Here is a 24239-nt window from a genome sequence, read left to right as displayed (position 1 = left end):
AGCCTATTGCTGGGAGGGTGCACAGTGCTCCTTCTTACTGGGTGGAGACATGAAGGCACAATGGAGGATAAGCACCTCAGTGGTGTAGATGGAATGAATACTGGAGCCTGAACTCAGTTGATTCTGGCTCCTAATCCTTTCCTCAGGCTATCTAGCAGATGTTTGAGACTCCAGAGATAGGACCTGTCTATGCTTTGCAGAGTCAGTTGTTTAGATAACTGTAGCAATTTCCTATTTCACTAACTATGTAGAAGATGAAATACTGAAGAGGGATGATTTTTCTAAAAGAAAAAATGTAAGTGTAAATGTATCTGGGACTGATAAGTTTAAAGATGTATGATATCAGTGTTGCCTGACATGGACTAAATGGTTCTCTGCAGGCCAGGAGTCAGCTTTGTCAGTGTCATTTTTGTCCCAACACCATGCACAGTAAGCATCTGAAAACAGAGTCTTTCCTGAAGTGTCCCTTGCTGCCCAGGAACCCTAGGAGATGTGGCTTCATCCTACTCTGAGAGCAGCTGGGAGTTGTGGCTTGCCAGCCATGGTAGCCAGGGGAGGGTAGAAGGACATCGTGCAGCTCGTTCTAGCTCCTGGCACTGGCATTAAGAGCTGAACATGAAGTGCCAGGGTGAGGTTCAGCAGATGACAGGTTTGTACTGTTTTGCTATCTCAGAAGGCTAAATATGATGGCAAATGAAGATATGGAGCAATCATTGCCTTGGGGACTGTCAAGAGGGAAGGAAGAGGGGCTGAAGGAATAATTGGCATATTAGCCTAACCAGAGTGTATCTGTGTCTCTCCCTCCCAGGAGTGATTCTGTACATATTACTAGTGGGGTACCCTCCCTTTTGGGATGAAGATCAGCACAAACTCTATCAGCAGATCAAAGCCGGAGCCTATGACGTAAGGGCACTTTCTTGCCGAGTACCTGCATGGGTGTAGAAGCCATCCAAAACATGGCACTATCTTACCTGGCGTCCAGCAGCAGGCCCCAAGCTTCTGTGCAAAGTGACGTATGATGTGCACATACATCTCCTTGTCTTCACTGCCTGGGATACAGTCCTGTTTGGGGCTACTGAGGGGACATGTGGAAAGCATCACAGTGGGCACTAGGACATTGACACTCACTAGGGAAATGCAGAGGGTGGGAAATGGTGTCTTCTAGTAATTTACCACAAATTTACAACAAAGTGTTGCAGATTAGCCAATGCTAACATTTTCAGTGGAGTAGAGGGAAGGTAGAATGAAGGAGCTTGTCTTTATCAAGGCCTAATAAAAAGTATGGGGATCTATTCTGTAGAATAATAGCTTAAATTATGGTCTTTGGTCTCCTCTGTTCCATAGTCCATGGAAATCATGGAGCCCAGTGAGAAGACTGAATAGTGGGGGCTGTTTGAGGGGTGGCATTGTGGTGGGGATCAGCATGGTGGGTTGGAGGCTCTGGTAAAAAGCCACCTAATTCATGGAATACTTCTTAGCACATGGCCAAACTGAGGTGTAAAAAGTGCCTGAAAGAGGAATAGCAAGGAGGTTAGTACTGAGGGAAGCAAAGGTGGTATAAAATGTGGTTTGGGTACCACAGCTTTAATGTTTGACATAAATTCTTCCATGTAAGGAGAGGCTTGAGAAGGAAGAAGGAGCTCCTGGAAATCCTAGCTTGAAGCCTGTGGGCATGAATATCAAGAGGAAGTTGGGGAATTCATTTTGTAGGCTGTCTTGTGGTTCGTATTAAACAAAAATAAAACCCCAAAAGGTGAGGGTTCTGCTAGACTCCTTCTGCCAGTTACTTCCCAGCTTCTGTGCTTGAGACCGTGAGAGCAGCTGTACTGGTGAGAACAAAGGTCTGCCTGTGTTCTGGCTCAGTGGCTTCCTGAGTGAAAGCAAAGCAATGTCTTTGTACTTGATAGCCTTAAATGGACTTGCCTTGCTGTCCCTCTAGTTTTTGTGTTGCTTGTTCTTATTTGAAGCATTTTTGCACTAATTATATCAATGGGGATTTTCAGGGATTAAATACATCTTCCTGTAAGTCATGAAGAGTGAAGTGCCTGATCCCTCCTTATTATCTATTGTTTTTGAACTCTTATCTTTTGTGAACAAATTTCAGTAGATTCTTGCCTCGTTTAGCCTGATAGAAAACTGCACAAGTTTTACTGATGCACCTGCCCCTGGTGTCCTTACCCAGCACTGAGGGGCCTGTATGCCAGGACCAGTCTGTTGTTCTCCCTTGACCAGAGAGGAAGTGCCAACAGTGAAGTTTTTTTTTTTTTTTTTCACATTGTGCTGTTGGGTAGGGGTTTTGCAAGATACTATCATGAATACTTCAGAGTTCAGGTGTGGGGAAGGTGTCCTGGCTTGAAACCTCAGTATTATGATTTTTGAGTAGCCTCTTGCAATGTTTGCAGAACAAATTGTATAATGCCTTACCGATGCCTGCGAATGCAGAAATAAAATTATAAGCAAATCAGATACGGCACATGTATTGTTATGACACAACTGAGTAAAGCCATAAAAAAGCAGGAGAAAAAAAGATGAAATAAACTTTTTCTAGAGAATGTAGTACTGTAAGGAAATGTTTTCAGGATAAATCAATTTTTTTTCTCCCACTTAAAGACGGGGAGCTTTACCCCAACAGCATATTTGTGTTCTGAAGTTCACCTGTATTTGTACAGTAGATTTGTAGGATTTAATCTTAGCATGCTGTCACCCAAACCACATGCAAGCATCTGCAGGATGGTGTAAATATCTCATCTTTATCATTACTGGAATTATAGCAGAAAGCAGTTACCCCTCATGGATGATCAGCAGCTGAAATACTTGAAATTCTTTTCTTTGTTTTCATGCTTCTGTATTCCCATCCACTGTTACATCTCTCTTGCTCTCCAGGCAATGATCTTGGTGTGGTAGGTGGTTGGTAACAACTTGCTGGTGGGTTGCTACACCTGAGTGACTGGTATTGTTCCAGGATATTGTGTTTTGTGGTGGAAAAAGTGTACCTGATGGGGTGTTCTCTGTTAGTGGGTTTTGCTTTCATGCAGTTTTGCTGTAGTTAACTGTGATTTTCCGTAAGCTGTTACAGCTTTTAGCATGCTGGAGAAAGAGACAGGTGGGGTAAAAAAAGATAGTGCCTGTGTTTTTCATGTAAGAACTCAGTAAAAAAGATCTGTGACTTTACTTTTTTGACTGTTGACTGTGAAAGAAATTTAAAGGTCTGACTTATTCCTAAAAGGCTTTTAAACTCTTAATCTTCTTGCTTATGTCTGGTGAATGGTACACATGTGTCCTGCTGACTGGTACCATTCATTTGCTGGATTCTGGATTATTTTTGTTCAGTGTGGGTTTTCACAAAAATTGGTGTTTTTAGCAAATGTGTTAGCCCTGGTATCAAAGGGGCAAAGACTGGGATTTAGCTGTGTAGCAGGGGAGAATGTCTTCTGCTAGTAGAAGATATTTCTACTCAGTTCATCATCTGTTCCTTATTCCTCTTTTAGTTCCCATCACCTGAGTGGGACACTGTGACTCCTGAAGCCAAGAACTTGATCAACCAGATGCTGACAATAAACCCAGCAAAGCGCATCACAGCTGACCAGGCTCTCAAACACCCATGGGTTTGTGTAAGTGTTCTCCTTATTACAGGTTGATTTGGGGTTTACCTTGAATGGACATGCCAGGAAGACTTGAAAAACCCAGAATATTTCAAATATTTCAAATTATGATTTTTTTGGATACTGACCTTCAACAAGCCAACTTTGTCATGCTGTGGTGCTTTTATTGACACAATAGAAAAGAAAATCCCCTATTCTTTTGGAATTTTGTCAGTGTCCATAGTTTCTGGTTTTTTCCCACATCTTTTCCAATCCATATCATCCTAAAGTGTAAAATGGAGTTTGGCATCAGACAAAAGTTTTAGGACCATTTTGTTCTTCATCTCTGTTGCAGTTTATGGCATAGCATCTTTGCAATATTTGGGACATTTCTGCTATGCTGTAGCTTAATTGGCTGTAAATTGAAATCAGCAAAAAATCTTTTGCTGTTCTGTGTACGTAGTTTCTGCCTTGCCAGACCTCACACATAAGTATTTTCATCTTTTGTAGTTGGCAAGGAAATCCCAGAACATAGCTGGGTGTGGGCATAGGGGAGAGCAGCAATGATGCACTTTTATCTCTGCAGGATAAAATAGTTTCACCTAAGTCTAACCAGATGCTCTTGTAATACCACAGCATACTTCTGGGATGGGTCTAGTGTGTTCCTTTGCTCATTTGTTCTTGAGAAACTGTGGTGGTAGTGTCCTTCTACCACAAATCAACAGATTATCAATTTAAACGTACTTATGTGAACATGTGTCTAACAGGAGTGTCTGCTGTAAAATGATGCAAGTTCCTTGGAAGTCAAAACTTCACAATAGCTGAGACTACATTTTTTTTTTTTTTTTCTCCTTGCATGCTTGTAAACCATTGCAGTTCCTGTATAATACAACTTTCCTCCCAATGTCTGTAGCCAAAGTTGTATTATGATAGCCCACTCCCTGTGGCAACTTTTCTTCTCTGAGCTAGGGGGAGTTTCAGTTCACTTTCCAGCCATGTCAGCCTCTCACTGAAACTGCTTCCTGTCGAGTCTGTTGATTCCCTTTGCTTTGCAGTCCCTGGGTGCACAGTGTATGTTTCCTCTCTGGAGATGTACGGCCGCTCTAAAGTAAATGTTGTAGGAAATCTTAAAAGTTTATCTGAGACACTGAGTTTCTTAGCATCACTGAACTTCTGAAGTATGTGTCCTGACTCTTGTAAGCTCACATCGAACAACTGGAGATCAGTGTCTCTCCTGAGGAGGCTGGATGAACAGTGACCACCAGTTGTTTGAGGACACTTCGGCTACATTCTCCCCACATGCTCCTTGTGTACTGCAGTGGGTGACCAGCTTTGACAGTAGGATCAAAGCAGAGACTTCCCATAAACTAGCTGAACATAAGCATGGTTTACAGTTCTTTTGGGTATTGCAGAATTCTTTCCAAGCAAGAGAAAGTTAGTGGAGACTCTGTTCACACTTATCTGCCAGGTTAGAAATTCACCCACTATCCTTGTAAAGAGAATTCAGGCTTGTGGTTCTATGCAAGAGCAACAGCTACTTTGGCGTTAGTCACTGACTTCCTCATGTGCTCTAAATGCTTGGCAGTATCAGTCTCTGATTTCCTCATGTGGTCTTAATGACTGCAGCACTTCTGGGAAGTTGTCTTTTTGCAGCTGATGGGATCCCAGTCTGCTGTGGATGACAGATGTGTATCACGGGATAGAGATTTTATGCTCATTTTTTTGCATTGATACAATAGAAATACATTATCTTTTCTCTTACACACCGAGAATCTGTTTCTGCAATACTGATACAAAGATGCCAAAGCCTCTGCTAGTCAACCTCTTACATTCAGGGGGTTGCCATGTCCAGGAAGGCTGCTGATCACAAGTATTCACTTACTGCTTGAAATTTCCCTTTCAAGCTGTAACTAATGCAGCCTAGGTCTTTTCTATAGTGCCTCTAACTCGGTTCCCCATGAGTATGCTTGTTCATTTGTTGGCTTTGTCTTCTTACTACCTTAAATCTTGCGTGTGCCTGAAAGGCAGGGAGCACTGATTCTCATCTGTGCCTCAATCATAAATTTCTTGGGCACAGTCCTGTAATAGCCCACCTTGATTTAATGTGTCTTGATGGAAGTTCTCAAGTTATGAACCAGTTGCAAGTGTTTTGCAGCCATGCAGTGGTGAGAGGCTTGGCCATGTCAGCTTGAATGTCTTGACTGATCAGTGCAAGTGGAATAAACTTCCTTGGCTGATTTGGTATGGGCATGTTCTTGATCTTCTGCTGTTTGTTTTTCAGCAACGATCCACTGTCGCATCGATGATGCACAGGCAGGAGACTGTGGAATGCTTGAGAAAGTTCAATGCTAGAAGGAAGCTAAAGGTAAGTACATCTTAATTTGCCTTAAGTTTGTTTTTAGTTCTCTGAGTTTGAGGTTAGTGCCTTCCTAGCAGCAGTACTTTTTTCCATGGCTAGCACAGTGTTAGAGAAGTACCTTATGTGATCCTCCGGTACAGAGTACTGAAGTAGTGTACTGAAGAGCTGGGTAGTTTCTTTCTCCAAGCTCTAAGCTTTTCATGCTTCTTCTGCTACATATTCACCCCTTCTACTTTCTGCCAGCAAGTTGAAATAGAGCAGCTAGTTCTGGGACTTTTAGTTCTGAATGCTCTGCACCTTCCAGTACTAGTGTTACCAGTTGCCTGCAGCTGGGGCAAAGCCTCTGGCCTGTGCACAAAGCAGCTATCTGCTGTTTGAAAGCTAGGAAGCAGCTACATGTTGAAGTGTAATTCTTAGTGCCATTTCGGATTTCCTAGGCTATCCTGCCTGGCATCCAGCTGCTGCTCTAGAAAGGCAGGACTGTGAGTGGTCCTGTGTCAGGCCCAACAGCCACACATGGGAATCCTGGATACACTAGGGTTGTTCAGGGTAGCATTGCTTTACCTCTGCATTAGTAACTGATGCATTGTGTTCTTCATGGGTCAGCCCAGCCCCTTTCTCAAGTGGCACTTTCTGTTATCCCTGCTTTCTCTTCCCCACAGGGTGCAATCCTCACAACGATGCTTGTGTCTCGGAATTTTTCAGGTAAGTCCTCAATGTTCCCAGCCCTTCCTTGGTTTTGCTTTGTGTGAGTGAGCTGGAGAATATTTTAACCTTTTTGGGGTCAAGTAGGAGGGGAGGAAACATGCTTTCAGTTCATCATGGTGTAATGGTGTTCACTTTGCCTCGGCTGGTGACCAGTGTGAAATAGGAAATGATTTGTTTGGAGAGGAACACATGGTATTGTAGTCTGGTACAAAACAGAAATAAAGTCAGCCTCCATAATCAGCTCACGATATTTTGTTAGCAAATTACTTGTGAGAAATTCTAGCTGGTATCATCAGCTTTCCCATCATAAACCAAGAGTGAAGAGCTCTTATTATGTAGGAGTGTTTCCTTTAGACCTGAGGCAGGGACAGGGAAGTAATATTGGTGAGAATAGGGACAGGAGCTATTTGGGTATTGTATTACTTTGACTCATCAAAAATGCATCTGAAGTGTCTAGCTATTAGTTTTCCTTCTTGGAGTCTCAGAAGTGGTTTTCATCTTTTTAAATTTAATAGCTGGTAGTCTGGCTCCCACCCAACTGCATTACGTAGTGCATTTACTGAAAATGCAAATCTCAACATGTAAATCCATGCTTTTTGGAAGATTATTATCTTGGCTCGGCACACCTAGGTGACGCAGTCTGATCTGTGTTCATTTCCATTTGGGTGGAAGACCTCTATTTCTAAGTGCTTTTGGTTTATGAGATTCTTTGTTTTCTTTACCCTCTCTGTAATTTTTTTTTCTCTTTTAAAAGAGCAATCATTGAATGCATGAGTCAGATTTTTATTGCACCTGACTACAGCTGCTTTCAAGCAGAAGTCTGCTGTATGGATTATGTGATGATGGAAGTGTATTAATTTCATCTGGCCATTTACTAATGGTGGATATCAATAATTATATTCTGGGTGTTGTTACAATAAACTTGGAATGAAAACCTCTGTGAAATGATCATCCCAGCATACAAAGTGCACGTTCATGCATACATTCTTCTGCGAACTCAAGGCAGTGTTTTTAACCTTCTGTATGGTGCTTTAAAAAAAAAAAAAACAAAACATGTGAAACCATGCTGCAATTAAGGGACAACCATCTGCAACATCTGAACACTTTTTTTTCATGGTTCTTGCTTTCGGGTAAAGCTCTGCCCATGTGTCAGCATTATTTGAGGCTATAGCAATTTCTTTTTACTGCATTTCTCATTGTTTGGCCTTAAAGGGATGGAGTGATTTTATCCATTCATCTGTCCCAGGATTGTGCCATTATAGGACTTAAAAATTCTATACTGTTTTCTGAGATTGATTCTGAAATAACTATTTGAGGAGCTATGGCACAATGACAGGACTTCCGCAGGCCTATACAGAACAAAACATTTTCTTGGGCCTTCTGCTGGTGTGAACTGTTTTTGTTCTATTTACACAGCTTGTTTTTATTTCACTTAATTGATGATTCTGAAATAGACAGGGTTTTTATTCTTTTTTTTTTAATAAACAGAAGTTTTAGATTAATTTTTAGTCTGCAAATGTTGTCACTTCTAATGAAGCTGCAGAAGTGCTTGGGTAAGAAAATCTCCTATGGCTCAGATTGTGAGTACATGAAATGCCAGAGAGAAGGGTTCTCCTTAATGGTGTGTGACCTATACATCCACTTAATCCCTGAGCTAGTACCGAGGAGAAAAATCTTTCTCTACTCATTCTTCTCTGTCTCAAGGGCTGAAGCTGCTGGACCCACTTCAGTTAACAACTGAAGAAAAGGAAATCCTAGGTGGCCCATAGTGAGTGCAGGGTTTGCAGTGTCAGTGAGTTCTGCTTTGAATATAAACTGTGATTCCAAGTATGAGGCATTCAAAAAAACTGTCCAGAGAGAGATGTTGTGAATTTAGATGCAAAGTCTCTATCAAGAGTAGGAATGCCTTACGTTTTTATGTTTCTAAAGAGGTGAGATCATCTACTCCTATTTTCTTTGTAGGACTGTATGTAATATGAGCTTGACATTTTTTTTAATTGTAATTGTTTTTTAATTTACTTAGGTTTTCTAGTTGCTGCAGTTGAAGTAGATACATCTGCTGGAATTAAAGAATAAATGCATGCTAACTAAAAGTAATAAGTTTAAAAGTTCGTGTGGGAACTTTGGGTAGAGCTCAGACTTTTCTTATCATGACAGGCATCTAACTGCCCTTGAAGAGTTCTGCAATAATACTTGTTTCTTTCCCTAAGGGCTTTTTATTTTCTCTAATTGGGTGACACTATTTTGTGGGTTTTTAAAAGTCCCGTTCCCAGCAGACAGGGAACTAGATTTATGAAGAGAGAAGCTTCTTCCTGTCTGGGGATGAGATCTCCTAAAAGCTTCTTTCACAGATGTTTTGAACAAAGAGGAAAATGAAGGCTCATGTGACCCCAGTATCAATTAATTAGGCACGACTGTACTATCTGCAGGAAATATGAGAAGACTCCTTTAATCTTGTTGTCATTACTATCTCCTGTGTCACATTTTGTAATATGGAGTTCCTTCACTGTGTAGGCCTGCGATAAATTGTATACCTAAAGAATCTGTAGCAGTACTCACTCTCTTTTTTAGTCTACCAAAAATTCTTGCTTTTTACAAAGAAAAAAAAAACCAAAAACAAGTTTCTGTTCTTTTGTGAGTAATTTGTTGCTTGCTATGTGCCTTTTGCCCCAGGCCAGTTAAGTTAAAGGATATCTGGTTCCTTTCCCCAGTTATGATACATTTAGCCATTTAATATTGGCTGTTTGTGGTTCACTTTAGAAGACTGCATCTCAGGCCAGCTGTGGGCTATTTGTTAAAAGCAGGTACAGTTGCACTCCTTTCAGTATAAGTCAGGAAGTTGAAACCTGGTTATAATAAGGGATCTGTAGCTTCTCTCCACACTCTGGTGTGGTTAATTCAGCTGCAAGAGAGAACAATGCAATGTAAGTTTTGTTGTCGGATTGTTAGGGTCACACCAGGCTATACACAGGATTACTTGGGTGTTCACCTGGAGCTTCTGATGTTCAGATAATCCAAGCAAACACTGATCTGCATTCACTTACAGAATACACAAGTGCAGTTGGGTAAATCAACTGGTTAGATCATATGCAAGAAACTCCTAAATCATCTTCTGAGAAGTAAATGTAAATTTATTACTAGGAGAGAGTTGGCAAGGTTTTCAGAGATTCCTGCAATATTTAAGGGTGCCTGGACACATTTATGGAGATAAAACTCTGTAAATAAGCTTGCTATAAACTGAGTGAAAGGATGGAAAAAACCGGGTTTTCATCTTAGGAGCAGCCATCTTCACAAAATGCTGAGAAGTGGCTTTTTTCCTTAAGTTGATTTTTATGCACAACTTACAAATGGCCTATGTGAAATTCTTAATACTGTTTTCCTAAGGGGATTGCAACTGTTGGTTTGGGGAGCTGTTCAACAAGCTTTCACACTGAAATTCACTTCTGTCACGTGGTTCAGCACAAGTGCTGTGTCCAAAATATATCATAAGGCAGACATTGAAGGTAATTAAGCCTTATGCCCGAAACCTCTATTTTTAACTGATGTTGAGCTTTTTTCTGGGTTATTGTCACTGCTTGCTCAAGTCAGTTTTGTGAGGGAGTTATGGCAGCGTGTGACAATAACTGGAATTCGGTACGTGTCTCTACGGATCTTTATTAACCGATGTGCAGGTTTGGGATTTTAACTAGATAGGTGAGGTTGAGAGAGGCTGGAGGAAGATTCAAGGAGCAGAGTTCTTTCTAACTAAGTAAAGAAGGCCTGAATATGCCTGTGCATGTTTAGTGTAACCTGTACAGAGACATTTTTAGCTGACTAAAGAGCAAGAAGGAGGAAATAATACAAATACTGAAATGGTACTGTAATATATTGCTGTCTTGTTACACCTCCCTTCCAGAAGTGTGTGTGAAACTGAATTTTTGCTATTTTGTATGTGTGTGTATGTACATACATACATATATATATATATATATATATATATATATATATATATATATTTATATCAGGTTGAAATTTGAGTTCTTTCCTTTAACTGAAATGAGTAATATATTTGAAGCTTCTACTATGTTGTGTTAGGTAGATATTGATTCAGGACCAGAAACTTGTAACTCCTGGTATGAATCCAAAGGATGAAAATATGAAGGGGGAAAAGATTATTAAGGTATTTCCAGAGCTTTGACTAAATAAGTGTAACATCACTGGAAACCACATTTTCCAAGAAGAAGATTAAGTCACATTTAATGAAAAATTAAGTTGTCTTTAGGTGTTTTTTCTGTATCTATTAAATTTCTTAAGAAACAGTAAGGGGTTTTAGTGAATGGTGCTCAACTACTACAGTGTGGACCTGCCAAAGTAGTGGATTTCAGTAAGTAACTTCCATTCGCAACTTCCTAGAGTGATACGGATTTCATTACTGCATTTAAGTGTTTATCACATAGCCAGAGAGTCTAATTCATCATCAAATTGGATGTAAATGATTATAATCATTTCTTCTACTTCTGCATTCCTCTCTCTAACGTTTAGGAAAGCTCTGTGAATACTTTTTATTGTGGTGTTTATCCTTAATAAATAGATATTCTTGAAGTTACACTGCATTCATGGGCATTGTTTGTGATAGTAGCCAGAAGTGCTTCTTGTGACTGTAGACTGACTGTTGACTCCTTTGTGGTGACCCCAGAAGTGACATCAAGTTGAGAAATAGTTAATATGACTTTCTTCGAACTGAGAATATGAGGATGTCAAGCTGCAATTCTGTGTCATTGGGAAGTCTGTGTTGGTATGATACAATTTTTATTTTATCAAGTCTCAGTAAAGTCCAGAATTCTTCAGGTACAAATGCTTATGTTTAGAAGGCAGAACTTGGCTTGTCTGTTAGACTAGCACGGTAAGTTAGTCAGACTTAATAAAAGCAACCGCAGTGTTCCTCCTGCATCCCCCAAAAAAACTCTGGAAGCTTAACTGAGGTGAGAAATGTAACTGAGTTTTGGCAGCTGAGGGCAGGGCAAACCCAAGGGCAGGCTGGATGAAGGGCTGCTCTCTCTGGAAGAGGAGCAGTAGGACTGGCAGTGGGGAAGATACCACCTGTGGCTGTCTTTGGAGTGGGTATTTCAATTCCTCTTCAGTCCCCCCTTGGCTCTGGTACATCCAGAGTGTCTGGTGTTAATTGCTGATGAGTTCAGCATTAGGGATTTGTGTTTCTGCCAGGAGCATGGTTCACAGCTCAGGCTGTTTACTATGGAGGCCAAAACTGAGAAATGCGGGAAGAGGGAGGGGTATGTGCAGGAGAGGCCTTTTGTGTTTCTCTTCAGAGATTAACTGAAGAGTGTCTTGTTAAGCCAAGAACAGAATTCTGTTTTTAAGTTACTGGGTTAACAGCATGTGCTTTTGTGTTTCTTTACTCTAGGAGAACTCTTAGCTCACTGAGAAGAGGGAATTTAATCCCTTTAACATGTAGAGGAAATGGGAAGGATAGAAAAAAAATTAATACTAGTATCTCATGCCTGGAAAACCATAGAGCACTGGTACAAGACCATTCCAGGAACAGTAAAGAATCTGCCTGCATCTGTCTTTGGATTTTTCCCCTCCTGTTGTCTCTTTGCTAATCTGCCTGTCTTCTAAAATGATTATTGTTACAGGAAGTCTTGTTGCTTGTGCAGAAATCCCCTTTAATTTCCGTCTTGTAACATGTACAGGTTGATCTGTGGGTATACCTGCATGCTTCCCTTTTGCCTGAGGTGTCTGAATCATCTTCATGTGTGAATGCATTTCATGGGCTCTCCAGCTGTCCTTATAAACCACAGTACGCTGCAAGAACTAAATACACCACAGACCAAGTTTCTTTCTACAGTACTGGGATGCTGTCAGGCCTGTGGGCGAGCAGCGTGTGCCACGCAGAGGTGCAGTCAGGGAAGGAGGCTGGACAAGCAGGCTGCAGCCCAGCACAACATTACGTAGTGCTGGGCTGCAGAGTGGGACTCTCAGCTGAATTTTCTTTAATGTTGTAGAACATGATTTTAAGCTGTCTTCTGTCCACAAAGACAAATGTGAGGTTGTGGGAAAACTGCAGAAAGTGTGAAAAATGTTGCTTCCCTGCTTGTCTCTGGGTCGTTCCCAGAACATATGGTGGTACTCTTTTGCTTTTCTGATGGTGTTGGGTTTTTTTCACTTCAAGGATGTCCCATTTGGCATATTTGTTAAGTTGCAGAATCCTTTACTCCTTCTGAAGTGTTGTAAGGCTGTAACAGTTTCTTGTTTTCAGCAGTTGTTGTGTGAGATGCCTTGATGCATGTGCAGTATGAACGCTGGACCCCTTTTGATCCTGTAGTCACGTTGTTCTCCTTCTCACTTGCATGCAGAATCAAGCTAGCCTTTGTCATGCCTTGAAGGTGGCCAGAACTTGTTTGTCTTGCAGTCTTGCAGTGCTTTAATATGTTTACACTCAGCAAAGAGACTGTTTCAGGGCAGATGAGTTGTTTGGGTCACTTGGCCCACCTTCGTGCGTGCACATTGAAACACTGTGGTTTGACATATCTCATTCAGAAAACCTCTGCATGAGGTTCTTCTGGTGTTCTTGGTTACTGAGAACTGGAATGAAAACAAAATTGTAATCTAGCTTTATACTTGCATTAGGGAGTAGAATTAGGAAACCAATTCAAAGATTCTAGGAAGCTTATATGGGGTGCCACCTCTTCGTTGGGAGGAGATGCTGTAGTCATTTGCACCAACTCAGCTAATATTGTGCAGTTAATCTGTGTCTGTAGGGTCTTGTAGGGAAGGCAGGGTGGAAAATGTGGTTGACATAAAGTTAGAACAGTTGCTTAGGTATCGCAAAATCCTTTTTTGCCTAATGTTGCTGCTTCTAGAGAGACTGAGCACTCTGTGCAAGTTGGTCAGCATGTCCTTGGGAATGGAACATTTCAACAGTCACGTGAGCATTGTCTTAGGACTTGCCTTTTCCCTAGGCCTCATCTTTGCTGCACCTAAAACCCAGGTGCCCAGACCCATAAGCTTCCCAGCAGCTGCTTAGGAGAGCCATATCATATGTTGGTACAGTAGTTGTCTTTCATGCTGTTTACAGACGTTGAAACAACTGAAAACATTCTTCATAAGTAGACAAGATATGTTTTATATCTGTTGAAATTGTAGATGGAGTCTTACTGTTGACAGTTGATGTCAATGTACCATTTTGCTGTAATAGATGGAGCATCTTCATCACTCCCAAGTGTGCCTTCTGCCAGGCATTTGTTGTGGGCTCTCTCAGTGTGCTCATCATTCTCTCAGTTTCATTGATAGTGCCAGTTGTTCAAGTTGAGCACAGAAGAGCATTGTTATCTTTCAGTGAAGAAATTCAGCCTAGTTCCCTGTTTCTTTTGCCATTCTCTCTTTTTTTAACAGTTGTCAGATGCTGCCTTTTGCACTTTTTCAGTCCCTTCCTTTTAGCTATCCAGCCATCCTCAGAGTAACTGTGAGTAACAGTAATCAGAAGGCTTCTGTGTTATCAGTACCCCCTTTATAAACCACATGTGTTATGTGGATGGCTGCACTTATAGGTGCAGCCTTTATCCTGTTGCAAAAATCTGACAGATTTCTTAAGCTTTTCCCCCTGTAACTGCTGACACTTCTGGATGGGGTCACAGTGTGAGAATGGAGCATTGACAGAGAAGCTCTAAATTACCATTTCAGACTTGGTTCTCTTGAGGTGGTAAAAGTGGTAGTATTTTTGCTTAAATAGGTGAATGATAGATAGGGTAGACGACTCTCTGCTATCAGGATGGATTTAATGAGTGACTTGTCCTGTTTTCCAGGTCTCTTGCTGCTAGAGAGGAGTTAGCAGGATGGTTGTCCTTCTGAAGTTTTGTGCATTTTTGAGGGAAGTGGTGGGGGGAGAGAGAGAGAAGTCTTGAAACCAAAATCTGACCTACTTCTGCTTCTCTCCACAGCTGCCAAAAGCCTGCTGAACAAGAAGTCAGATGGAGTGAAGGTAAGTTCTTGCTTTGCCATTTCACTGTCTCTCCCACCATCTGAACAGGAGGCAGCCACTCTCTCTGGTGCCCGTCCCCTTCCAGGGTAAAACCACAGCCCTGTCCTGTGGCTGGGATTGCTTATAAACAGTGTCTTGTTATGGAAGCCTGGGTGGGATCTTAGTGTTCCCTACATGCACAACTAGCTACATGCACTGTTGTAGCAGGAGGAATTCCTTTTCCCCTTCCTGTGATGTATGGAGAAGTGGTCAGCACTGGATTAGAAAGACCAAGGACTTGCTCAGTTGTGACACATGCCTCTGACTAGTCTGTTTTGTTCAGTGCAGAGTGATGATATACCCAGCAGACCCCATGGAAGTTTTTTTGTCTACTCCCTTGGACAGATGCTGAAGGTTGAGCTGGGAAGAAGGGTGGGGAAGGAGGAGCCTCCAAATGTTCATGTTTGGACAGAACGGAAACTGAGTATTGCATTAAGAGTTCAGTTCATGTGCCTGAAGTTGAGGCACTTTTCTATTCCCTTCTGAAGGGAATTACTTTTTCCCCACTTCATTGTCCCTCTTTGTGTTGCATGGTCATAATTTAATTCTGGAGGTTACATAGGCCCTTGCAAAGGCTCTGTTGTTGCAGGCAGCAGCCCTTTACCATCTGGTACTGGAGGAGAGATAATTACAGTCTAGAGCACAGTCCTCCCCTAACTGTTCCAAAGGATAATTGTCCTCCACATGGAAAAGAAGAGTTGGGTTTATTTGCTTGCATTTTTCTTTGAAGTCCAAACCTTTCTCCACAGCTGTTAGGTGGAGCAGTTCATCTCCTGGTTTAGCACTGTGGACAGTCTTCATTCTCCCCATGCTGGGAGGCTGACATTCACACTGCAGGACCAGCACACTTGTTCTCTCCTGCTTTCTGAGCCTTTTTCCATTTTAATGAGGCTTTGTTCCCAGAGGCCTCACAGTACAAGCAGGCTGCTGGAAAAAGAGGTGTTTTCAGAAGTTATGGGGGTTTTTTGGGAACTGCTCTAATAAAACATGCATTCTTACAGTTCTGCAGTATTCTTCCCTACTGACACCCAAGTTTTGGGGTTAGTTTTTTTTGATCAAAATGCTCTATGAAAATGCTGTTCTTGCCCTAGGATTCTTGTCTTTGAAATGTGCCAGCAAGAGCGAGCTTTTGGCCATTGCACCAGCCTGCCTCTTGTACAGACATGCATTGAATGCATGCACACTAATACAGCAAGTGTGTTATAGTTGCTGCATTTGTTGATATTGAAAACATTACAGTAGAATTCCAGTGGAATAAGAATGGATTATCCCAAATGTTGTGAACTGTGAACCAACAGCTGCTTGCTTCAAAATCTTGGGTCAAAATATTCAAAAAATGGACAAAGGATGTGCATGTAAATCTTGAGGCACAACTTCCTGATAGTGTAGTTACAAGGAGACCCTGTATGTTAGAACCTTCCAGCTCCATGGAAAGCTTGTGGTGTTTGGTTCATGGAGTACACCTCTTCCTCTGTGTCTTCCTCTGTGAAAAGGATAACTCTGGATTTACTTTTCTTCGGCTCTTTGCAGTATATGTTGTTCCTCGTATGTGTAATTGAATACCTGTAAAGTGGAAGGTATATTAGAGAGCATAGCATTCTCTGTTCATGGTGAATGAGATTCTCCTCAGGAAACCACTGCTTTTGCAGGACACTGGAGACCTGCAGTCAAGAGTCTGCATGCAGCTTCCTCCCTCCAAACTCTTACAGCAGTCTGGCTTTGCAGTGTGAAGCCCAGTGTTGTCCATGAGGTGCTTTGCTCATGTTCATCCTGGGCTGAGGGCCCTCAGGAGAGGAGTTTAAGCTTCCCATTTTCCCTAAATGGTGTCTATCTTCAAGTGTGGGTTTTGAGTCCTCATTTCTGTAAGTGTTAAAACTCAGAAATAATAATATATTTCTTATTAAAGCTCCTGTTTTGACTTACTCTTCTGCTCAGTAATACAGAATTTTAAAAATACAAGTTGTTTTCCCCCAGTGCTAAGCTTGGACAAGATAGAGAGCGGGTAGTGGTCTGTGTATGTTTGTAGGACATCCTTAACACTTCTGTTGTAGGATTTCTGTGTCTATGTGCTTATCTCTTTCCTTGCCCTACTGTAATGGGTGCTGCATCCCATTAGTCGCCCCATGGTAGTGTAGCCCTTTACCATGTCCATTTGCTTATTGGAGCAGTACTGGCCCATTGGCTGCTGGAGACAATCTCTGTGCTGGTCACTGGTTGGTGGCCTCACCATTGTGACCAGCATACTTGTCATGTGTTGCTCCTTTTGCAGGAAACTTGTCATTTTAGCTCCACTCACTTTCTCACCCTGTACAGTTCTGACAAACAACTCTGCCAGTGCCTGGCTGAGTTGGGAGCATCTGGTCTTACTTGCAGCAAATGATGATTTTCTGCCCATTGCAGTAATGCAGAGCACAAATACCGTGGCTTGAGCACCAACCAGATTTTCAGCTTTGCGGTGTCCTTTTCACTCTCACTTCCTATATAAATTATTCTAACATCAGATGTAGGTTTAGAACAAGCACTGCATGTGGTAGTTTTAACTGTAGTCTGCTGCTGACCACATGCCATCTGGTTAGGCTGTTTCTCATGTTTCCTCCAGATAAGCAGACTGGTTTGTTTGATGGTTGAATTTTCTGTTTGTTTTTCTCTTAAAACCTTCTTGGAAATCAACTCTTTATGGAGATTTGAGAGAAAATACATTTCAGTTTCTTCAGTGGTTTTATCTGATCCAGGGTGACTATGCACCATGAGGCTGTTGTCACAGATATCCACAAAGTAGATAAGAATGAAAGAGTATTTCTCTTAGAAGGAGTATTTCTTCCACAAGTGGATTATTACACTAGTGTAAAACTTAATGGCTTTAAAGACACTGAGAAAAAAGTACTGCCAGTTTGTATTAATTTACTTTCTGTTCGAGGTAACTTTCCCTGGTTTTTGGCTGGCATTCAGAGCTGTCTGTGCTAGAATTCTGGATTGTTTGACAAGTACAGTAGGAATTTCTATTACACAGTATTACACAATACTATGTAATTGTGAGACATATACATCTTTCTCAGGCTTTATTCCCAATAACTCCGTGAAAATGTGTGTTGGTGAATTTCTGACGCAAGGTACAGCATGTCTTGCTGACTTAGCATAAATGAGAGAGGAATGATTTAATAGTCATACGTGGTGATATGAGCATCTAGTGTGAGTTGTGTTGAGCTGATACATAAAAAAAGGCACAAATTTTTTTTCTCTAGCAATAGGCTCAATTCCTTCGCTGAAGAAAGTTTGACACTAAAGCAATGAAGATGCACGCATTTTACTTGGATCAGACCATTTTGGAAGGGAGTGGGAGAAAGAAAGAAAGAAACTTTTTTTTTTTAATTCCAATACTAGTGTGTCCACACTGGGGTTCTTTTGATAAATTTCCATGGATATGACCCTCTCTTCTAGCAAATTCCTTTCCAAAATCTATTTGAACCATTCCTGGTTTTCATTTTGCACTGTTGCTTCTATTTCAAGTACTAATTCTGCTAATTGGTAGATATTTCATCAGCTTGGCACTTGAGAACTTTTCCATTATCTTAAATAATGAATGATTTAAACTGCCTTGAATCTTAAATTCTGCCTGCTCACCAAACCTTTGTAGTGCTGCACTCACTTTCTTCAAGCAGAATTTGGATCCAAGCTGTTGGAGTAGCAGCAGGAAGGCCCAAGTTTTATCCTCAAGGAATATGCTTTCCTGCTTTCAAATCCAGAAAGTGAGACTAGAAGATACTAAGTGAGGAGGTGCAGAGCCATGTAACATACCACATATCTTGTGGTCATCACTGTAGGTCCCAGGTATTTTTTTAAGATTCTAAATTTGTGAGCAACATTGTGCAGCTACCATTTTAAAATTTACTTTAGATAGTTTCACATCAAATTTATTTGCTTTCTTGTTCCCTCTTCTGCCTGTAATCTGGACTTGCCATCTACTGTAAGGTGAGAGAGGGGTTAAGGAGTGGGCTGGGGCAAACACCTGGATGAAGATTAAGGACACTTTATGCTGAGTGTCCTTCCTCTAAGCTTGTCAGGGTCTGGGCTCTCTGTAGTTAGTGTTACAGTCTTACTGCTGATTTTTTTTTTTTTTTTTGTCTCTGGGTAGCACTTCAAAGAGTCGTGCTCCCTTTTTTCCAAAGGGGTATTTCACTTCCTGCTGGTGTGAGAGGCTGTATGTGTTTCCAGTTCTAGCAGGGCCTGTCAGACCCATTTCTATAATCAGAATTTGTTAGTACACAAAGTGTAATTTTTAGTTAAGCATGTAATTATAATTATTTTTAAATTGGCCCTTCTCTAAGCTCTTTGTCAGTTTCTCTTTTTCTTTCTTGTTTACTTCTGGCCACTTGGGTTTGTGACTAGGAGTTATAAAATAATATCAGTAATGTTCCTCAGGCCCACTGTAACACTCTATGTAGATACTAAATTGTGGAGTATGCTGTGGGATGCAGATTTTAACAGCATTCACTTGCAATGCTCTGCAAAGTCTGTTGATTTTCTGCCTTGTCTTTCTGCCACATGCACTCTGTTTTCTTTCCCAGTGAAAGCTGAATAACACAGCTGAAAGGAGGACTCAAGTGAAAGAGTAAAAATCCATTTTTTGGTTTAACAAGGTTTATGTTTTAAAATCTGACCTTTATGTTACGTAACTGCAAAGAGGCACCAAATACCATTTGTTCTGCTGTTTGTAAGGAATATTGCAGTAAGTGTACATTTTATGCCTGATGGGTACCAGCTTTCCCTGCCCTTTGCCCGGTAAAGAGTATGTGAGGAAGGAAGGATGCTCTGTAGACTGACATGGCTGCAGGGAAAGCAGTTGGTGAAAGCATGCCTTAAACAGAGAAGGCACAGTAGCAAGCTGAAGCAACCTATAAAGTCTGCAAGGGTCACGTAACATCCACAGTGACCAGCAGGAGTTAAAGCTCCTATCTCTGTATCTGGACTTGTTATAATCTTAAAGCCATACTGTTTAAAGATTGTTTATGGTGAAGCTAAACAGGGAGAACCCAAGTTCATCTGAATAGCAGAGTTTTGTGCTGAACTGCTTTATGCAAAACACCTGGGGAGTCCTTCAGATCCCTTTAAGTGCTGACATCCAGTAGCACGTTATATCCACCTTTGATGCATTCAGTTTTTTCACTGCATTGTTGTAATGCCTAGAAACACCAACTGAGATCAAGGGTCCAGTTTGCTTAGCTAGTGGTGGCTAAGCAGAAAATCCCTGCTTCTTAGCTTACAATTTAAACAGACAAGCTGACAAAAGGGCAAGAGAGAAGATGGATTGACAAAGATTAAATTATTTGCTCAGCATCACACAAAAGGGCTAAAGCAGAAGTAGAAATAGGACCTCAAATTTGCTGGTTCAGGATGACTCTCACTATGATGATCTGCTTTTAGTTCAACATTTTTTTCCTGCCTTAAGTTCTGAAATGACTATAGTCTCCAGAGGAATATGAGTTGCTGCAAGCGTGATATTTTAACATAAATACTGTCAGTATCAAGCTGGGGGAGAACTGCATGTGGAAGATAGAAACACAAAAAGCTGTCATAAAAAAAACAGCCACGTTAAGTTCCCAGGGCTGTGAATGGGACCTTGCTAGGAATCACTCTACTTCTTACAGTATGTATTGTGGAATGATTTACACTCACCATTTCTAGTATTGCTGCTATGCTGAAGAGACAGTGATTCTTCAGGTTGTCTCTGTCACCTGCTGACTTCTGTTTATTGTTACCTAAAGCAAGACTCTTCCTTAAGTTTCACTGTAGAGGATCTGCTCCTCTTTTGAGATGAACACCTAAAATTCACACACATAATAAAAATAGAACTGTAACAAACATTTATCCCTAGGTTTGTTGTCTGTACTGCTTTGGGAGAATGTTTTGTCACTCAGGTGCAGGGAAACCCTTAAAGTGTTCAGTGAGGTACTTTACCATAGGCTGTGTCTGCCTTTAACAATTCTATTCATTCCCTGGGGCATCTCTGTGCTGCCTAGTAATTCTTAGAGATGTATCTGTGTTATGGAAGGGAAAGAGAACTCTATAACTAAACTTCTGTTCTCTTATTTACTTTGCTAAGTTGCAGTCACATTAGAAGAAGAACAAAAAGCTTTGCTCACTCAGCTAGTCACCTTGGGAAGGTAACATAGATGGTTCTGATGCAGCTGTTAAGATGTATTGGGAGATTGATCTGGTTTTAGTAACTTCCTTGTATATGATTGGACTTAATAAGTTTTGATGCTTTAGCACTTACTGCCAGTGCCTCATGTTGGCATTATCTAACCTTGTCTTGTGTTTTAGTAGTACTTTCATGCTCTGGTCATAACACAGACTTCACTCCCTTTTCATACGGCTTTTCTTCCCCATGTTATTATAGTAGCCAGTAATAATGTGCTTTCTGGGACTTATACACTACATCATGCCCTGTAATAGACTAACACTGTTTTAAATTTAGCTTGTACTCTAATTAAATTCTGATCTGCAGAGGGTTCTGTCTCCTCCTGTGTCAGTGTTACTTGTGCCTCTGTATAGGAGGGTGTTTGTTTTCTGCATGGCTTGGTTGTTTCTTTTCATATTGAACCTTTTGCTTGTATCTTAACATTTTCTGCCCCTTTTTTGCTTTTGTAACTTACTGGAAATCTGTATGAATTTCAAGTGAGACTGTCTTTCTTAGAGAGAGGTTTACCTCAGTATCCATATAGTCTCTTTTTGTCTGCTGCAACTTACATGATACATTAAAAGTAAAAAACTGAAGTTTTTCATTGGTGTGAATTTCCATTTTTCCCAGTTAAAAATTCCCTGTTGTGATAGGGTACAAGGATTCCTCTGTGTTGTTGGCCATCTAAGCATTGTATTCACACACTTGTAGTACACGCTGTTTTAGCTGTAGCTTGAGGAAAAGCCTGTGGAGAAGCTAAATTGTCCTGAAAGAATATGAGAGGAATCACAAATTTTTAAACCATGTAATGGCAAGCCCTATGTTGTGCCTCCATGAAGTGGAAGATTTGTGAGCCAAATGCTGAACAGATCAGAGTCTGTCTGTACTGGAATTAAAGATCAGATGAAGCAGAAGCTTTGCTACTTTGAGACTGTTCATGCAGTGGCTATGTGGCTGTGGACTGTATGGTGTGAATAAGTGTGGTTCTGGTCTGGGTATGAGGTGAACATGGGCACTTCTGCTTTCAAAGACATGCCAGTCTCTGTGTGTGCTTGAGTTCTGATGTGAGGATAGCAGGGATGAAGGCAATATTCAAGGTAAGAGCTGTGAAGGCTCAGGAAGTGTATGAAGTGGGGAGGAACAACTCCATGGCCTGTACTGTGTTCACAGGCTGCTCTGGGGGGGGCTGTGGTAGTATGCAGGAGTCCAGAGCTGCAGAACTGAGCCCACGCCATTGTGGGTTTTGACTGGGGGGTGCTGTCCTACACTACTCTGTGGGCTAGACTGTAGTAAGCAGCAGAGAAGTAGCCTAGATAGTACCGAAGGAGAAGGGCAGATGGAAAATGTATGTGGAGAAGCAGGGAGAAGGAATAGCATTGTAATGCTGAAAGACCTGCCAGGCTCAGCTTGGGCTGGATGACACTAAGAGTTTAGTGAAAGAGGAGGGAAGTGCATGCTGAGACTTGTCTACTGGAGAGTGATGTTTGGTGTGAAGGTGTCTTTGAAGGTGACTGAAGATGCCATTGAACAAGAGCAGAGTCCAAGAAGGTTGAATAGTGTTTGAACCTGTTTGTTCTTCTCCCAGTATCTGAGAGTGCAAAGTGTTCTGGCTGTTGAGTGCTTCTGTCTTTCTTGTTTGAGCATTAATGCACCTTACCTCTCCAATCAGCCCCAAATTCTATGTGAGTGAGCCTTTCTCCTTCCCATGCTACGCACAGAAGTTCCTTCTTCTTTCTTTAGCCCCTGTGTGTGCCTTCCTGTTGTGCCCTCCTACTTACCCTCTAATTTGAGTTGCAGACACACCTCTGCATCCTCCAAATGTGAACACACAGGGGGTTTCTGCCTACCTCTTCAGTTTGGCTGGGGAAGCTGCCCCATTTTCTGAGGTGGGAGAGCACAGAGAGACACCCCTTGTATCCCACATCTTCTGCATATATATTGCTCTCTTGTCTTCGCTCCTTATATCAGTGTGTGGGGCACCTATGTTCTGACCTCAGTGTTTGAGGGGATGGGGTTCTTCAGCCCTGCCCTTTCCCCTGGTGTGTAGCTGTGTGCTTTAATGGTGACGTCTCTCTGCTCCTTTTTGAGTGTCTGTGCATTTCTGCTGCTGCATATACCTGCCTCAAGGGAGCATTATTGGCAGGGGGGCCCTTGCTTGCACACTAATGTGTGAATAGTTTCTGTGCTTTTCTTCTCATCTCCTCTCTTCCCTTCTCTTTCCCTCTCTCAATGATGTGTCCAGAAAAGGAAGTCGAGCTCCAGTGTGCATTTGATGGTGAGCACCTCCCGTAAGCTGCCTGCGATTCGTACCTCCGCCATTTTCCATGCCATGCACGCTCGGCTTGTGCTCATCACCCTACATAGCATGTCCGTGCAGGGGGGCGGCAGGGGGGATCAGTGTGCACTGAAGGGTCCATGTCCTCACAAAAAGGGCTCTGTGATCCTCTGGCCACATATAGCTCCCATTTTGTGCAGAAAATCCAACTTCTGGCAACGCAGTTTGGCTATGCCTGCTCTGAGTGCGTAACAAAAAAAGGCAGTGGTTCTCCTGGGCTCAGCAGAGCAGGTGTGTGCCTTGCCTGGACACGAGGCTTTGTCATTCTGTTGCAGAGGTGCCAAAAAAGAGGAACAGGTGCTTTGCCTGGTGTTGGTGCTGTCATCCTTGATAGGAGCCTTGCATTGTAGAACAAACTGGGAGTCTCTCTAAATGTGGCAGAGACTGATGGGGCTCCACTGTTCAGATGAAATGTGTGAACACAGCACCACTGGGCAGCTCAGAGTTGCCGGTCACTCCTTTTTTTAGCATACTTACTGAAAAGGTTTGTCAGAGCCTTTATAATCCAAAACTTCCTTTTGTCCTGATCTTGTTTATGTATCCCAGCATGACCAAATACCCAGTAACTGTGTCCCCTGTCCTATTCATTTTCTTTTTCATCCATCAAGGTGTTTGACATCTATAGAATTTGTCAAAAAAGTAGTCAAATCCACTCTCAAGGGTCCAAAGAGGAAATTGGCCAGTGTCATATTGTCAGGAGTCATATATAGCCCAATGACACACTTTGACACCAAGATATGAACAGTAACTGAAGTACAAAAGTCAGTTATTGTATTATTTCCTGTGCACAGAAAAATAACAAAAAATATTTCTCCTGTTTCCCAGAAGTGGGAGTGTTACAGTACTGAGAAAGCAGAATAATTGTTTTTGCATTATTACCTGGAAGATAATTCTCCTTCGATGACATCTTTAAACTATGTAAAAAACCACACAAAAAAAGTAATCCCAAAGTACTGCTTTGAAAATCTGATGCGAGTGACTAACTTTTCACCAGCCCTGCCTTTATGTGGGGCAGAAGTTCACTGTGTCTTTCTTGCCCTTCTTTTTTGCCCACTGCCAGC

At 41.7% G+C, this 24239-nt stretch overlaps 1 protein-coding gene across 15 annotated transcripts in view; it reads left to right on the top strand.

The window, feature by feature from the left end:
• The window catches only part of CAMK2G (calcium/calmodulin dependent protein kinase II gamma), a 119919-nt gene that overhangs the window by 77007 nt on the left and 18673 nt on the right, over positions 1-24239 (top strand). For 8 of the 15 annotated variants that reach the window (XM_048311991.1, XM_048311996.1, XM_048311994.1 and 5 more), the window contains exons 9-14: positions 809-903; positions 3489-3611; positions 5863-5946; positions 6603-6645; positions 14586-14626; positions 23086-23118. In XM_048311991.1, the coding sequence (XP_048167948.1) occupies positions 809-903; positions 3489-3611; positions 5863-5946; positions 6603-6645; positions 14586-14626; positions 23086-23118 (419 nt within the window). The remainder of the gene's footprint in view (positions 1-808; positions 904-3488; positions 3612-5862; positions 5947-6602; positions 6646-14585; positions 14627-23085; positions 23119-24239) is intronic. The other 7 variants (XM_048311993.1, XM_048311995.1, XM_048312000.1 and 4 more) reach the window with 2 other exon arrangements.

The sequence above is a fragment of the Corvus hawaiiensis genome, chromosome 8 (assembly GCF_020740725.1).
Source record: "Corvus hawaiiensis isolate bCorHaw1 chromosome 8, bCorHaw1.pri.cur, whole genome shotgun sequence".
Classification (NCBI taxonomy): domain Eukaryota; kingdom Metazoa; phylum Chordata; class Aves; order Passeriformes; family Corvidae; genus Corvus; species Corvus hawaiiensis.
The sequence above is the reverse complement of the archived record's forward strand: the minus strand, read 5'-3'. Positions and strand labels throughout refer to the sequence as shown.